At 42.6% G+C, this 18340-nt stretch overlaps 1 protein-coding gene across 1 annotated transcript; it reads right to left on the bottom strand.

Moving 5' to 3' along the window:
* Positions 1–640: 640 nt before the first annotated feature.
* C4H6orf58 (chromosome 4 C6orf58 homolog) lies at positions 641–17498 on the bottom strand. The gene is made up of 6 exons (XM_052785668.1): positions 17171–17498; positions 11824–11910; positions 8024–8208; positions 6701–6834; positions 6012–6250; positions 641–999 (listed from the first exon to the last, which is right to left on the bottom strand). Exons 1-6 carry the CDS (start codon positions 17490–17492, stop codon positions 812–814), a joined length of 1155 nt encoding a protein of 384 aa, XP_052641628.1. The 5' UTR covers positions 17493–17498; the 3' UTR covers positions 641–811.
* Between the last annotated feature and the right edge of the window lie 842 nt (positions 17499–18340).

Here is an 18340-nt window from a genome sequence, read left to right as displayed (position 1 = left end):
CTCTTGGGTCAGAGCGCGCTAGGCACTGGGAGTGCAAACAGCGCAAACACATCTCTTCCTCGGTAATCAAATCTAATGTATGGCATGCTGCAACAAGAAGGGTTAGGCACGGGGAAATGGAAAAGTAACCTGTGGTTATACAGACTATGTAATCGCATAAATCGATAGATAGATCAATGTTTCCTTGAGGTAAGTGAATGGAATCAAATGCCAGAAATCTGTTGGTCATGGAAAAGCTGCTACAGAATAAGCTCATTTGTTTCAGAACTTCTCAGGACTGGCTCCACAGTACCACGAGGCACTTAGGTGTTTGTTACAAAGCAGCATACCGAGGGAATCCATCTGTACTCAAGTATTTAATCTGCTAAGCCTGAAAGCTTTGAATTTGATTGCAGGCGGTCTGCAAAATAATTACTTTGGCGGGAAGCAGTCGAGGCATTGGTTTTGTACCAGAGCTTCAAAGAAAAGTTTTGGATGATTATCTATAGACCATCAAGGACCTGAGTAGTTACGTATCTGGTGGGATCCCTGTATACAGGGAAAAAAAACAGTCTGAAACAGAATATAATCTGCTTGTATTTAATCTTGTCTCCAATAATTACATATTATTTATAAAGTCCAAAAAAGTAATAAAGTAAGATTTTCTGTGACGCATTTTATTTATAAGGAAATGAGTTAAACACATGAGCTAATTAGGAAAATTAAGTATAAAAATATTGATTCAATATGAGAGAGATGCAGACATGGCAGACTCAGGAAACCCTGCTGTAAGAAATTACCAAGACACACACATATCTGTTAAAAGATTAAATCAATCAATGTTGGAACTCCTTTTTCTCAAGAAAGTGAGCGCTGTCAAATCTGCTCCTTTCAAATCATTATATATTCCCACTGGGTCAAAATTCTGGCTCGAAGCCAAGTCTTCAATCAGTTTTCGGCCCATTTTTCTTCCTGCTTCGGTAGACATAGCCTTTTGCCAGACCTTCAGCAGCAATCCTCCTTGGAAAGAAACACAACATGACATTGTCAAATTAACATGGAGCACACGCAGCTCGCGGCACACAAGGGACAAAGCACACATCTGGCAACAAATACCCACCACTCTCCTGTGGACAGTGAAATGTACACAAAGCTGGAGCATGCCGATCGGGTAATAATTGCCTACAAATGTGTAGGGAGACACAGGCCATTCATTCAGCTCAGGATCCTTTGTTTTGACAGACAACTGGGCTTGTTCCCTTGTCACCAGTGTTGGAAGTCAAAATGATTGAAGACGCATGTTAAGGTCTTGGTCTGCAATTGCACATAGCTTCATGGCTTATGAAGCAGTAGCCTGGTAGTTACGATCATACATGTCTTTGTTTTTACTCTAAAGCAACTAAGAATTTGCACTCTCTGCCAGCTAAGGCCTCAACCTAAAGAACAAAATGATCCTAGTACTTTCATCCACGCAATAAGCAGTGGCTCTCTAAGAAGTATGCCTGACCAGTCCAGCATAGCACTAGTTTGCAGGAGAGTCATTACCTGCTCCCCACTCCTCTAAGTGCTAATCTTTTTACTGGATAAAGGGTCCATAGAGGAAATCTGAGGGTAAAAAAAAAGTCTACTAGAAAACCAAGAGGAGATTATTCTCCTGCAAAACATGTTTTTTATATAAAAATGGCAACAGTGAATCATAGAATCATAGAATCATTTCGGTTGGAAAAGACCTTCAAGATCATCGAGTCCAACCATTAACCATGTCCCCTAAACCATGTCCTGGAGTACCCTGTCCACTCGCTTTTTGAATACCTCCAGGGATGGTGACTCAACCACTTCCCTGGGCAGCCTATTCCAATGTTTGACAACCCTCTCAGTAAAAAAATTTTTCCTAATATCTAACCTAAATCTCCCTTGCCTCAACTTGAGGCCATTTCCTCTTGTCCTATCTCCAGACACCTGACAGAAGAGACCAGCACCCACCTCACTACAACCCCCTTTCAGGTAGTTGTAGAGAGCGATAAGGTCTCCCCTCAGCCTCCTCTTTTCTAGACTGAACAACCCCAGATCCCTCAGCCGCTCCTCATAAGACTTGTGCTCCAGGCCCCTCACCAACTTGGTTGCCCTTCTCTGGACACGCTTTAGCACCTCAATGTCTTTCCTGTAGTGAGGGGCCCAAAACTGAACACAGTACTCGAGGTGCGGCCTCACCAGTGCCAAGTACAGGGGAACAACCACCTCCCTGTTCCTGCTGGCCACACTGTTCCTGATACAGGCTAGGATGCGATTGGCCTTCTTGGCCACCTGGGCACACTGCTGGCTCATATTCAGCCGGCTGTCAACCAGCACGCCCAGGTCTTTCTCTGCCGGGCAGCTTTCCAGCCACTCTTCCCCAAGCCTGTAGCGCTGCATGGGGTTGCCGTGACCAAAGTGCAGGACCCGGCACTTGGCCTTGTTAAACTTCATACAATTGGCCTCAGCCCATCGATCCAGCCTGTCCAGATCTCTTTGTAGAGCCTCCCTACCCTCAAGCAGATCAACCCTGCCTCCCAACTTGGTGTCATCTGCAAACTTGGTGAGTGTGCGCTCAATCCCCTCATCCAAATCATCAATAAAGATATTAAACAGAACAGGGCCCAACACCGAGCCCTGGGGAACACCACTTGTGACCTACCGCCAACTGGATTTCACCCCATTCACCACTACCCTCTGGGCTCGGCCATCCAGCCAGTTTTTCACCCAGTGAATAGTGCACTTATCCAGGCCACAAGACACCAGCTTCTCAAGGAGTATGCCATGAGAGACAGTGTCGAAGGCCTTGCTGAAGTCTAGGAAAATAACATCGACAGCCTTTCCCTCATCCACTAGGCGGGTCACCTGGTCATAGAAGGAGATAAGGTTGGTCAAGCAGGACCTGCCTTTCGTAAACCCATGCTGACTGGGCCTGATCCCCCTCTTATCCTGGACTTACCATGTGAGTGCTTTCAAAACAAACCGTTCCATAATCTTTCCCGGTACCGAGGTCAGGCTGACTGGCCTGTAGTTCCCCGGATCCTCCCTCTGACCCTTCTTATAAATGGGAGTCACATTGGCAAGCCTCCAGTCCTCTGGGACCTCCCCTGTTGACCAGGAACGCTGATAGATGATGGAGAGTGGCTTGGCAAGGACCTCAGCCAGTTCCCTCAGTACTCTTGGATGGATCCCATCAGGTCCCATAGATTTGTGAGTGTCCAGGTGGCGTAGCAGGTCCCTAACTAATTCCTCCTGGATTAAGGGGGGTATGTTATGCTCTTCATCCTTACCTTCCAGCTCATGAGGTAGAGTACCCTGAGGATGACTGGACTCACTATTAAAGACTGAGGCAAAGAAGGCATTAAGTACCTCGGCCTTTTCCTCATCACTGGTTGCTACGTTCCCTTCTGTATCCATTAAAGGATAGATATTCTCCTTGGGATTCTTTTTACTGTTAACGTATTTGTAAAAACATTTTTTGTTGTCCCTTACGATAGTGGTCAGATTTAGTTCTAGCTGAGCTTTCGCCTTTCTAATTTTCTCTCTGTATGATCTAACAAGATCCCTGTACTCTTCCCAAGTTGCCCACCCTTTCCTCCAGAGATGATAAACTCTCCTTTTTTTCTTAAGTCCTAGCAAAAGCTCCCCATTCAGCCAGGCCGGTCGTTTTCCTCGGCGGTTTGACTTGTGGCACATGGGAATAGCCTGGTCCTGAGCCATTAAGATTTCCTTTTTAAAGAATGTCCATCCCTCCTGGACCCCTTTGCCCTTCAGGACTGTCTCCCAAGGGACTCTCTCAACCAGTGCCTTGAAGAGGCCAAAGTTAGCCCTCCGGAAGTCCATAGTGGTGGTTTTGCTGACCACCTTCTTTGCCTCACCAAGAATTGAAAATTCTACCATTTCATGGTCACTAAGCCCAAGACGGCCTCCAACCATCACACCTCCCACCAGTCCTTCCCTGTTCGTAAACAACAGGTCTAGCAAGGCTCCTCCCCTGGTTGGCTCACCCACCAGCTGTGTCAAGAAGTTATCTTCCACACACTCCAGGAACCTCCTAGATTGTTTACTCACTGCTGTGTTGTATTTCCAGCAGATGTCTGGAAAGTTAAAGTCCCCCACAAGGACAAGGGCACACGATTCTGAGACTACTGCCAGCCGCTTGTAGAACGATTCATCCATCTCTTCAACCTGGTCAGGCGGTCTATAACAGACTCCCAGCACAGAGTTGACTTTGTACGGTATTGTACTGGGGAGATGAGGAGTTAAGAGGTGAAGGCAGCAAACAGTGCTTTTGCCTAGTAGGACCACAGGAAAGGTTAGGACAGCAGGGAAGGGATCAAAGAACAAGGCATCTGCTTGTCTGCCTTCAGATATCAGTGGGGGGCAGAGCATAAAAAGAAAAGCTTCTGACCATCGATGAGGCAAGAAGCTTTAGAGGTAGCAGAGCACTCTCTCAATACAGGTCCTTGCTGGACAGGCAGAGGTAGCTAGAGGAAAATAAAGAGTAATCAAACTGTGAATCAAGAAATCAAATCTCACTCTGGGTTGGACAGGGTCACATCGTAAGAGGTACCGAGACCCTCTATCTGCTGTTGAAGTTTGCAGCACCAGAAGAGGATTCTGCATCTCACAGGATGTGTTTAAAAGTTTTAAGAATCCAGCTCTACAAAAACAGTATGTCACATTTTGTCATCTGCGTTTTGTGTCAATAAGATCTAGTGTTTCAGGTCCCCACTGAAGCTGTGGATCCAGACGCAAGTCAAATTTGGTTTAAAGCTCCTTTTCTGATCTGCAAATCACTCACCAGGTTGAGTTAGCTGGCATTTAAGTCCCAGCTGAATGCAAAGCCCATCCCTTCAAAGCATAGTCAGGGAAATCTCCCGCCTGCAAAGCAAGGGATTTCAGCTATGGACTTCATTATGGCTGCACCTGCATGAAACTTCGTCATCCCTCTCTTTCCTTCCCTCTACCATCTTCAGCATCCATGCCTCTTTTCCTCTCTCTTTCCAGTGCTGTTCTCATCTGCTCTGCTGCCCTGGTGCTCTGCTCCCTCCTTGCTGCCCTGCTAGTCCTGCTTTTCCCTCCCGTGCCCCCCTCCCCTCCTGCAGGTAGGTCAAGGAAGCCTGAACTGTTTCCTGAAATTCTGGCATAGACTACCAGGGACGGGATAGAGCTGTTAAGATCCTTATTCAGATTTCGAGGAATCATGCTACGTGGAAGGTATGAGGGAAGCAGTCTGTGATGCGAGGATGCTCTTTTGTAACACTGAGTAGCTTCATTATGCATCTTTTTCAGCTACAAATACAGCTACTGAGAGAATTTTCACTGAACTGTGTGGGCAGAAGAGGATCACAAAACAACTGCCATAGCTCTGGATACTAGTTTTTCAGTGTATTTTTATACTGTATTTTCATTTAAAGATTCAAAATAACTTTACTTCACAAAGGACAAACAAAAATACCCAACCCAGCAATACCTACGAATGAACTGAAACCTCAGGCGCGTGCAATTCTGTGTCTCACCGCTGGATGGCGATGCAGAACTTTTTTTAGTGAACGTGGAGAAGCCAGCATTGTCTAAGGATACGGTTTTGCTGGGACAGATGATATTCATCATTTGCCCATTTTTTGTAATGACCTCAACTGATCTAATAATTTTATTTACAGCTTTAATTGTTTCAGATTTAACTGGTGAAACACAAAGTGGTGTCTGTGTTTTTAAAGATCCTGTGAAAACTGGAGAAAAAAGTAAGATCATCTGCTCCAACAAAAGATGCATTTGTCTGATGGGAAATCCTCAACGCTTAACTTCAGTGTCATCCCATCTACTGCATTTGCTCTCTGGTGTGTTGTTTACTTATGGTTGTACTTTTAGCTTTACTGTTTTGCTGTTAGTCTCTAGGAAGTGTTTATACTATTTTATATCAAAATTCACTGTGTTCATACGGAGAAAGGTATAAAAAGAGGGAACAAGATATTAAATATCTAAGAACTACAGACATTTGTAGGTCGGGCTCATACCTGTTAATTGATTTGCTTTATGAAGAGTTCTCATTGAAAGCAGGACTCTATTTTGCTGTGGACTGAAGTCACTAATGGATGGGAGGACATCCCCTTCAACAAGCATTCTCTGGGGCAGAAAAGCCTGGAAGTTGTTTGTGGTCAGGAAATCTGTAGAGAAGTGTGTGGCTGCAATGAAATCCACAGCATTAGCCCAGTCTTCACCAAAATTTGCTTCTGGATCAGAGAGATATTTTAAGCTGGAAGAGATCAAAATAAAAATGTAACAGATAATTGAAATCCCCTGTAGAGCACGGTAGTTGATCATTTATCCCAAATGTGCTTTGTTCAGTATAAAATCCTGAGTGGTGTCAGGGCCACAGTGACTTACAACCTCCTTCATCACTTTTTACATAATTTCTTCTGGCATTGCTGCCCCTGCCGAGATTAAACACAGCTCCTGACTCGGGCCCGTGCTCCCAGAGAGGAATCAGCATCTATTTTTAAGCCCACAGCCTGCCCGCCCACCGCAGCCTGGGCAGCCATCTCTCGCTGGTCATCCCAGGCTGCAAGACAGCGGAAGGAAGAGTGGAGCCTAAAGAGTAGAGGCCTAAAGTAAGAAAGATCATGTGGACTTTTTGGGGATACTATCTTCCAAAGAGGCATGCAGATGGGAAGATCCCCCTTGGCCACATCTCTTGTCCCCGTACCTGTCCTGGAACTTGGGCAGCGCGTAAGCAATGGAGGCGACGTGTGCCCTCCACATGAGACGGAGGGCATCATCCAGTTTGAAGGAGGAGAAGGTTGCAGGGCTCACGGCTTTGTGTCCTGTAGATAACAGATACTGCAGCAACAGGGAGGAAAAAAGACAGAGAAACAGGGGAGAGGTTTAAACCCAATGAATTTTTTAGACTTAGGTACATACCTCACAGAACAGTAAGTTTGCAAGCTAAGGGAAATTGCTTTTGGGTAGTTAGAATGTGCTGCTTTATAAGTAACTATAATGTCTACCATAAGGAGAAAAAGATGATTAATATAGATTTATAAAGTTAATACATATCCCCACTGAAGTTAACGGGAGTTGCCATTCTTTGACTTTAACAGAGCAACAGTTTTATCCACATAAATACCTAAATAGGTATTCTGCCACAATAATTCAGTGGATTTTGTATCTGAGTGCCATGGAAGCTTCCGTGCTGAAATATTGGATTCCTTGAAAACCTGTTTATACTCTTTCAACCACAACTTTCAGAAGATTTTGGGGAAATTATCCTTAATGGTTATCATTATGGCTATTTGAGAAGCAGATCTTTTATAATAACTTCTGAAACATACTGCTTAGGAAAAACAGTCTTAAGATAACAAACCCAGTCTTGCTCCTAAAACCTCTACCTTCACTCACACTTGCCAAGAGGGACTTATGGTTTAAATTTTCTGATCATTATCAATTATTTGCTTACCAACAAATATGTTGAATATAGAAGCCTATCTATAAAAATAGTTATTGAACTTTGAAGTAAGAAATATTATCATCTTTGAGATTATGGAAGAGCTGAATGAGGAGGAAAGATAATATCTACTTGCATAAATAAGTGTCCTTCTGAATGAAGTTTTAGCATTTTCAGATTTTTAGATGTTTGAAGGCATAAATAAACCCTATAAAACCAATGCAAGGCCATTTTTCAAGAGTAATGTTCTATCTCACATGCTTATTTTGCATTGCTAACATAAGCAGTATAAGAATAATACAAATTTAACTGTTAACAAAACAGTCTCTTGGGATAGATTCTAAAATACAGAATTATCTTGAAGGAAGGAAAAAATCCATAACCTGTAAAAATCCTGGCCCTCTTAGCTCTGACTTACTTTATGTTACGCTTTTCATTTTTCCTGCTTGTTACTTTTATATCAAGCTGTTATTGAAAGCAAAGCAAGCTCTCTGAATCTTAAAAATAACAGTAATAATAGTTTTTAAAGCTGATATTCTGGTATCATTTCCTATAAAATATGAAAAAAAAAGTAAAATTATTTACTTCAAAATAGGCCTTCCAGTCATCCATGAGCTTGGGAATGCGAGATCGGCAGTCGGCAACGCTATAACAGAAATCAGCTCTTCGCTCTTCTGGTGGCAATATTTCTATCTCATACTGCAGTTGCCCAAAGAGGCCAGCCTCCACTGCCCCCAGAAAGGGTATGACAGCCAAGTAGTAATTCATACCTGTGACAATAATGAAAAAGGAGGATGTATTAACCACAAGCAAATAAAAATTCCTGCATAGAATAATGAACACTCTCCCATACCAAATGCTATAGTTTGAAATTGCCACTGATACAACTGTGTTCAGCAGTGGGACATATGTACTGAAATGCACTAATGATGATATCTGTATTGCTTTAGATATGATTTGTAATATTCATTTATATATTGTCCTTTAATAGCCATGCATGAACCGACAGTGTGCTATACTTTGCAGGAAAGGACAAACAACCGATAAAAGTTAGATCTTTATAGGTTGTCAAGGACAGGACATCAAAAGTCTCTCAAATAATAGTTGCAAGCTAAGTACAGAAAGACTAAGGGGTACTCCGTGAATATTGTTTTCATTAAAAAAACCCACTTCTATGCATCATGGGCATATAAGAAAGGAAAAGGCAAATACTAATGATATTTTACTGGAAAATAATAATTTTGCTTTTAAAAAAGATTTTGCTCATTTTCAGGAGGAAAGGTGTGGCCTGTCAGAAGAGCAAAGGAAAAGTCTCAAGTCACAAGAAGACAGTGTTGCACTGGGAGTCATTGCTAAGCTCGGTCTTGCTTCTTGTTCACTATTTTCATGAGAAGTACTGAAACCTGGATTTCACATCAGAAAGTACTTACATTCTTTTCAGTGGGCTTGCATACATTACATATTGGTACCTGCCTGGGTGACTCAGAGGGCAGAAAAATAATGCAGGAAAGCACTATACTGAATATTATTCTAGGTAAAAAGGGCTGAAGTTCTTAGGCAGGGAGAGTCTCATACACCCTGGGCTGTATTAAATGTGAGTTTCTGATTTAAGCTGACTTCTGGCTTCATATGACTACTCGTGCCACAGAGGGCTGCCCTGAAGGCCAGCCAAAACCGCTTGCACTCTCACAACAGTAAGAGACATTTCTGTGCAGTCTGAAAGACTTTTTGCATGTTCCTGCTGCAATGGGGTAAATTAAGGCTAACTTTATACATTTTCTGGAGGCAACAAAATCAGTATGAAGGAAACATGCAGTAGTTAGAAGTAAGTAAAGAGCAGGAATGCAAACACTGAGAAAGTACAGGTGGTGGTTTCTATTCCAGGAGGGTCCCCTGCTTGCACAGGGCTATGCAATGACCCTTTTCACTTGGGACTGCATGTGACACCTTGCCACAGAGCACCTAGTGCTAGCCATCCACAGAGATGGGAAACTGAAGTTGGAGTATCACACTCAGCTTTGGTTTTACTCTGAATTTATATTTGAAATTTACTCTATGCTGTTACGGATGCACTGCCACATATGCTTATGCCTTTCTTCAGTTGAAGATATATACATTTAATTGCTGGCTCACAGCCAGAGGCTTCATTCAAAGGGTCTCTAGACCAAAGCACTCATGTGGCAGGGAAGGGACAGAGCCATTTGCCGAAACCTGCCAGCAGGTCTGGTGAAAAGGGGGACTTGGGACAGGCCAGCAGGGAAGCTGAGGGAGCGAGGCACAGAAGTGATAGAGGGCAAAATGTGCTACAGGAAAAAGAATATGAAGCTTTCCCTTCCCTAGGAGGGGAAAGAATATTTAAACTGGAGGACTTACAAGGGCTTTAACTCCTTAAAAAATGAAGATTTCCATCATTTCATTGCCTTTAGACATAAGTAATGGTGGTAATCTATAGGTTGGTCTTGTCTTTCTTCGCCTCACCCTATCTGTCAGTTCCATTTCTTTAAAAATAGAAGATAAACTCTCTAAAAGAGTCAGAGTTCGAGTTTGAGTCTCCAAAAATACTGACTTTGACTCAGATCAGAGAACAAGGGAATTATTTTTTTAAAAAATATGTTCATTCAGCTTTTGAAAAATGGAAACAAAAAGATTGTTTGGGGCATTCTATTTGGACTGGTTGGGATATACAATTGTGTAGGCAAATTAATTAAATATTTTTGATTAATCAAATGAGACAATTTAATGGTTGTATATGTTTTTTATGGGCTCAAAAGAAATTGCCTTGTAAGATGAACTCTGTGGAAATCTAGGTATGCATTGTTGTTTGAGGAGTGTGTTTCCATATAGGCTGTAAAAATACCAGAGGGAAATAGGCTACACATGTTCTTGCACCTGAGACAGACACCACTGTAGTATTGGTAATTTTTGTATTGATGCTACAAGTGTTATTCATTGGGCTGCCCTGCGCAACAATAAATGGATACCCTTGAGTTGCATGTGGCATTCCAGATTCCTTTCTTTCCTCTTTTACGAAGCTCTTAGCCAGTAGTGGATATAACCGCTTTTTCCTTTCTATGTAAAAACCTGGTTATAGTATCCTGTCTCATACACTATTATTTCTCCCATGATCCTGGCAGTGGACCTACCCTTATGTCCCATGGGAGGACAAGGTGCTCTACCGCATCTACCAGGAGTGATGCCAACAGCACATATGGCTGAGTTAGCTCGCACCTGGGTCTTCAGTAGAGTTTGACACTTTGCTTTTTCTCTGTACTGCGTAGTGCAAAGGTGGTTCTAAATTTGATATCACTATCATTGAGATGACGTTGCTTCCTGCAATGCACATTTGCTTAGGTGTAATGGATAGAGCCACTCTCCTGTTACACCTATGACAGACATTTTTACAAATGAAATTCTGGTGTATCTCAGACTAAGAGAAACCATGCATTAACTTGATCCCTCCAGTTCAACACAGCAATATACGAATGGCCTGAATTATCAAAAGCATCCAGGAATTTTGGATATTTCCATTTTGGGGAAGACTGAGTTATCTGGATGTGTGTTTTTAGAGAAACTGAGGAAAACACTGAAAGTATCAGGGGCACTGACAATAGAAATTCAGATCTTTACACTTTCTCTGTGACTTCAGTTTGTTGCTACTCATTGGAATAATGAAAAAATTTTAACAGAATTTCAACCTACTAGAACTCCAAAGCCAATATTAAAGTGAACAGAAATTGCCTCATAGCTCATGTACACCAGGTCGAAGTATTAACTAAGTTTTAGATGAATACTTGAAAGCCTGCTGGATAAATGTCAGTGTAATAAAGATAATGAAGTTATTTGGATATCATGGGCACAAAGTCTCCCTTTATTTCTTTCTGTGTAGCCTACTGACCACAGCAAAGTTGTGGAGGTGCAACTGAAGGCAGAAAAGTCCTGTCAGATTTGTATTACTGAGGGTGATGCAAGAACCACAGAGATTCCTGCCTGACATTCTCACACCAAGTTTTAATTTGAAGTTCCAGCATCTAAACTGAACAAATCTGCTCTGGAGTAATTGAAAACTGTGATTTCTACGAATGTCTACAAATATAGATACCCGTCATGGTGTTTCCCACACATTTTTACATGCATTTTTGCAATGCAAACATTTTAAAGCCTGAAAATTGGCTTTTTTTTTTCCTTCCTCAAATAAGTTCTCAATGTCAATTAACTTTCATTTAGTCACTCACACTTACGAGTCTTGCTACAAGTTTTCAATGGAGAATTATGTAGCACTGAAATTGCTTTGTAATATAGAAGTCTAAGGGGAAGAAAGATTCTAAATTGCCTTCTACGACACTAATCATGTTTTGGAGAAGAACAATGTAACAGCACATACTTACAGGACCACCAGCTTCTTACAGATATGCACAGGAGGTCTCCATCTTCATAGCCACAGGAAGTCACACTGGAAGGATCTGCTAATCTGCCTGAATCAAATGAAATAATACACCAAATACTTCTCAATCTTTTTTCACACAAGAAATCCCTCTGAGATGAAAAAATTATATAGCAGTAAAGCATGCACCATAAATTGCTCAGAGAAGCAGAAGAATTACTGTTGTTTTGCTTCATAAACTACTATTCCTAGAGTAGTTGAATTTCCTAGTCAATACTTCATGCAGTGCATTGTAATTTGATTGTGTTTTACAGTTCCTCACTGTAAATGTATTCTGAAAATTTATGGAACTGTCTGAAAGTAGGACATTGCAGTGATATTTTTATAGAGCTCTAAATATACACACACATATGGACATAAACACATGTATGGCTGATGCATCATTTTCAATGGATGCAGGGCTGCTAGTGTAGGAGAGCTGCTTAACAAGCAGAATAGTACAAATTAAATGTGCTAGTAATTGTCTCACCTAATTGCGTTGTGTGATACAGAATCCCTTCCTGTTTAATCATGCATACAAACATGGCCTTACTGTGAAGCTAAGCATGCAAACATTGTTGTACCTGATTAGCAGGGTTTTCAAGCATCTGTGCTGTAGCAAACATGCAAAACATTTCACAATTATTCATGACAGCATGTAAGGCACATTTTACTTTAAGCATGTGACATGGAGAAACAGCCTAATTCCTGAAAGCATAATGTACGTGTACATTATGTGGTTATTAGTCATGTGAGTGAGTCAGGAAGTCTGCTTTAAGAGTATGACATGAAATCACCATGGTCAGGTCCAACGACTTGAGCTGTTCCAGAAGCTCCCAAACTCTGCCCTGCAGAGCACTTGCTGTCTGACAAGTCAGCTGAATAATGACACTGTCATTTCTGTCAGATTAGAACTAAACCTCATTACATTCTTTAAAAACCTAACCAAATTTTCTGATACTTTTTACTCAAGAAGAAGAGATGATCATGAACCATGTGCATACAGATTATCCTAATTATCCTCTCTAGCTGACTGGACAGAGCTTGTGCTTTGGGACATGCTAGCTGCTCAAGCCTATATGTTTCAGTAGCAGAGCACTGAGGGCATGAATTTGCAGTCTTGAGGAATGCAGTTCAACAGGATATTTTTTAATGAAAAATGGTATTTTTTAATATTTACAGAAATATTTTTTTCTTTTTTCAAGATTCTACTTTCACACAGGGCATCAGAAATAGGCAGCAGTAGTTCACTGGTGTGCAAAGGGAATGAATGGGAAGGATAAAAAAAAAAAGAAAAAGAAGACAAAATGTTGCAAAAGAATTGTACATTAGATTTACCAAAGATTGTTAGCCTAGGTGTTTTCAGAAAATGAAAAGTCCCAGGCAGTATCAGTGATAATTATAACATATATATGAATTACTTGGAGCTGGAAGCACTAACTCTACTTCCAGGTCTACACTCCAGTTTTATTCTCTCTGGTCCCTCCTATTCCCTGTGTACATGACTGTTATTTCAGTCTTCAGGTCTATCGAAGTGTCGTGGTTTAAGCCCAGCCAGTAACAAAGCACCATGCAGCCGCTCGCTCACTCCCCCCTCCAGCCATGGTGGGACGAGAAAATCTAAAGGCAGACTCATGGGTCGAGACAAGGACAAGGAGGGATCACTCAACACTTGTGGTCACGGGCAAAAGACAGGCTTAACTTGAGGAAGAAACAAAATCAAGTTACTACAAATCAAAACAAAACAAGGATATTAGGAAGTAAACCCAAACCTTAGAATACCTTCCCCCCACCCCTCCCTCCTTCCTGCCTCAACTCCACTCCTGGTTCTCTCCACCTCCTCCCCCCGGCGGCGCAGGGGACAGGGGATGGGGGTTGGGGTCAGCTCCCCACACCTTGTCTCTGCCGCTCCTTCCTCCTCAGGGGGAGGACAACTCACTCGTCCCCTGCTCCACCATGGGGTCCCTCCCACGGGAGACAGTCCTTCACGAACTTCTCCAACATGAGTCCTCTCCATGGGCTTCAGTTCTTCCTGAACTTCCCTGGCGTGGGTCCTTTCCCGGGCTGATCTTCAGTCACCAACTGCTCCAGCGTGGGCTTTCCCAGGGAGTCACGGCCATCTTGGGGGGCCTCCGCTCCACCGTTCACCTCCACGGGCTGCAGGGGGACAGCCTGCCGTCTGACCACGGGCTGCAGGGACATCCACCTCCTCAGGCGCCCCTCCTCCCCCTCCTTCCTCACTGACCTCGGTATCTGCAGACGGGTTCCTCTCACATTCCAATCCCCCTACTCACTGTGGGTTCCCCTTCTTAAATCTGTTCTCCCAGAGGCGCAACCGCCGTCACCAATTGGGTCGGCCTGGGCCAGAGGCGGGCCCGACTTGGAGCCGGGGGAGCTTCTAGAAGCTTCTCACAGGAGCCGTCCCTGCGGCCCCTCCCCCGCCACCAAAAAAACCCGCGCCACACAAACACGTCACACCAAGCTATTTGTGTCTTTCTCTGTATTGACAGTGCCTCCCATGTCATTAGCATGTATGTCATTAGCAGCTATGTGCAATCTCATAAGCAAGATTTCTCTGGTATATTTTTGGTGGCAAGGTTGTTAATGAAAAAGCTAAATGACGTTGTTCTCAAGAATGATAATTGAAGAACTCTGAGCATATCCTCCATTTAGCTGTAAACTTACCTTAGCAACACTAGTCACTCAATTCTCCTTCAGGTGTTCCTTTACCAGATTTACAATTCCCTGTTTCATTCTTATTTTGTAAAGTGTCATTAAAAACTTTGATTCTATGCTTTGATTTTACAAAGGGATGAAATGCATTTCTGGACTTCGGTAAAACATCACTTATAAAAGAAGGTATCGAGTTAGTCTGACACAAACTACCTTTGATTCACATAAGCTGTGCTTTATGCCTTTTTCTGTTTAGCTGCATGTCTTTAAATATTCTTTCCTCTATACTTATTCTAATAATATCTCATCTACTGCTGATGTAGGAAAAATAAATATTATTGTGTCCTTACCCCATTTTTCCTTCTTCTTCAATATAGGTACAACCTTTCCTACTCTTCAGACATACAATACCACCTGAAGCTTTCTTAAAGTTATTGCTCCTGGATTTGTACTTCTATATGTCAATTCTTCCAAGTGCAGGTAGAAAACATCCAGTTTCCTCAGTCTGTGTAGGTAGGACTCTCAGTTTAACTCCATCTGCCAAGTGATAATTTCTGTTTCCGCAGCCTCATTCCTACCAGCTGTGCTGTCTCAACATCATTGCCTCTACTGTAAATTTAGGCAAAGTACTGATTCCATTTTATGTCCATGAGTAGATTATTGCAAATCTTTGTACCGCTCTTATTAAGTAGCAGCTTCACTTGCTTTTTATGGTTTATATAGGACCATATTAAAAAAAAATATTTTCTCAGCAACATAACTTTCATAACCAGACAGAATTGTTAATTCAACAGTTTTTGTAGTATTTTCAAGGATCTGCTGTCTGGCACGATGAACTCAAATCCTGCTTTCATTTGCCCAAGCTTATTATGTCAATATACAAATGCTTCAGTCATTCCTCACTAATCTAGCCCAGCTGCCTATCTGGATTAGGTTTAGCCAGTTGCTAACCTCACTACTGTATGCACCAAAATTATGTCTTTCTTTCCCCCTTATCCAGTCATCCTTCAACTTCTCACATTTTTTAGTGTAAAATGCTTTCCAGCCATGTGATATTTCTCCTTCTACTATTTTTTTAACCTTCTAATCATGTAATTTCAAATATATATCTCCTTGCGTAAGGACTAGTCCTACGACTCTTTGGCTGGTGACAGCAGGTCTTTACCTTTCTGTGCAACCAGGTGCAAAGCTTCCTCTCACCTACTGTGTCCCTCATCTCTATTTGGGAACTGTCACTGCAACCAGGCACATCTTCACTTTGTGGATGAGGCCACACTACATAACTAGATCCTTTCCAGCATGTCGCCACTCAAGTGTAGCTTCTGCATCCAGTCATCTTTGCCTCTGCCACACATTGGGTCAACTCTCCTGTTGCACCAGCCATCCTCTTCAACTTCTTTCTTTTCCTATACATAAAGAAGGGAAAGAGGAAAAAGCTTGCCTAAACTCCAGCCAAATTCTTCTTGCTGCTGTCTGCTTGCCAGCTAGTTGCCTCCTTGGATTTTGCTTACTCTACCTCCTTTTCCTCATTTTGACGTAGCAGTTATTTTCCATTAGGTGCGACTAAATGCTGGCAGCCTTCCTTCACCACCAGCTGCAGCCCCTCTGTCTTCTTCCAAACATACAGCTTCAGCCAAACCACCACCTCATGAAACTACAGACTAAAACCAATACAGAAAACAACAGGCAGACAGATGCATTTGCTTATGCCTTGTTACTAAAAAAGTTCCTGAAAACATGACTGACTCTTATTCTCTTCTTTCCACCTCTCCTGGTTGCTAGAACAAGGCAAGTCAACTCTGGCTTTGAATGGAAAGCTTCACTGCCTGCTGCATGTGAAGCAGCGTGTGGGAGAACACGTTCTCTGATAAAGCCCTCGATAAGATATTGCAGCCTTAGCCTCAAGGGACCTTTCACACATGTTTCTGTATCTGCTTCCCTGGCACGGCCAACAAGCAAACAAGAATGACCGCTCCAGATAACAACCAGCTTTGGCGGGATGAGCCATTAGAATTTGGACATAATTTAAAAACCAAAATAAAAACCAAACAAAAAAAACCCCAACAAACAGAACAAATTTTAATTTTGTGTAAAACACATGTTTAGAAAATAATGAGGCTACTCCTAAACTGATCAAAAAGAGCAAATGGAAACAAATTCTCAGACAGACAGGTGGACTTTCAACTATCTGTATTAGAAATGAAACTCAAACCGCCAATAGAAGATCATAACATAAACAACCAAAAAAAGCCTATTAGTTAGCAATTTAAGAACAGCACTGCAGAATGCAGGCCCTGAAACCTACCTAATATAAACAGGAACAACTGTGAATATCTTTACAAAGATTTTCAGCTAACTGAAATATTGCCGATCTAAACCATAGATCTTCTGGATTCTGACCAGTTCTGTGTAGCAATACGTTTTTCTGTTAGGACGTTTAATAGCTGTTGCTCAACAAGGCAAGGGTGTTCCCTTCATTCAGGATTTCTTTTTCAAATTAGCAGCTTAGCTCAGTATGTCAAAATTTACACCATCTGAGGCTATACTGGGCTTGTGAGGCAGAAACCTTGGAAAGGATGACCCAAAGTGGGTCCGGCAAACACTTTGTTGTTCCAGCAGCTTAAGGACTTAATTCATACCTGTACGAAATTGCCACCCATGTTGCAATGGTAATCCCCAGAGAATATTGCCAAAATTTTGGGATCCAAAGGCGATAAAATATTTGGCTGAAGAGTTTAGCAAGTTCTTATACACTCCCAGTCGTTCTTGATAGTTCCAAGCATTGATGACAATTTTGTTGTCCTTTACTAGGAAACCCAGCAGGTTTTCAGGTGCAAGGTCCCACAGAGGGGGATAGGCATCTTCTCCAGTGGCACCTTTTTCACTCTGTGCTGCGGCAGTCACTGGATTCAGGGTAACAGTCACTATAAGAAGAGTATGTATGCCAAAGCAGGGCCGCATTGTGAAGGTTTGTGACCCAGGTGTTTGTGCCTGCAGGGCTTTTATCATGAAAGGTAAGGGCTGGGCAAAAAAGGGTGACTCAGACGCAGAGGTCTCCAGCTCCCTTCCCTCTTTCCAGTGACCCTGACATGGACTTGCCAGATCAGCAAGCTGTGAGTAATGCTCTGTCCTCCCCATGGGATTTGGGAGCAGCAGCAGATGTCTAAGACAGATCAGTCTGACCAGAAAATGTCGAAATCTGTGCTGCCCACAACGTATACCCACCCTCCCAAAAGGCTGAGGTGCTACAGGACTGATTGTACAGTTGTGTTGTCAACCTTTTTGTCTCTGTGTTTCTTACTAGCTCTCACCTTCCCTTCCCCTGCCTAGTTCCTTTGGGTAAAGAAGGGACAGCAATGCCATAGAGCTCACCCCAAAACAGGCACAGGCAGGGTTAGGGCTGAGGTGCTCTGAGGAGGGCTCCAGGTGCCAGCTGAGGAGCAGCAGTGACATACAGCAGGTGCTGCCATTGGCACCTTTGTCTTTTGGCTTTGGGACAATTGCCTGCAGCCTTCAGGTCATAAGAGCATTGGAAGTAGCTAAATCAGCCTGGTTGCAGCACCTGGCTAGCTGTGTGGTTGGTTGTCTTGTGTGGAAATGGTCATTATGAAGACCTTAAGTCTCCTACTAAACTTCCATGGTCTTGTAGACTCCAAAGGGAGTAATTCGAAGGCCACCCCTCCACTGATGAAATCGGTATCTAAGTTACACTCCAACAGAAATGAAACTGTCCAGCTACCTTCACCTCACCTACTTCTAGGACTTTATAATCTTCAGCTGCTTTTTCTCAGATAAGCAATGGTTACAAG

This window comes from Harpia harpyja, chromosome 4 (genome assembly GCF_026419915.1).
Source record: "Harpia harpyja isolate bHarHar1 chromosome 4, bHarHar1 primary haplotype, whole genome shotgun sequence".
Classification (NCBI taxonomy): Eukaryota; Metazoa; Chordata; class Aves; order Accipitriformes; family Accipitridae; genus Harpia; species Harpia harpyja.
This window is presented reverse-complemented; position numbering and strand designations above follow the sequence as displayed.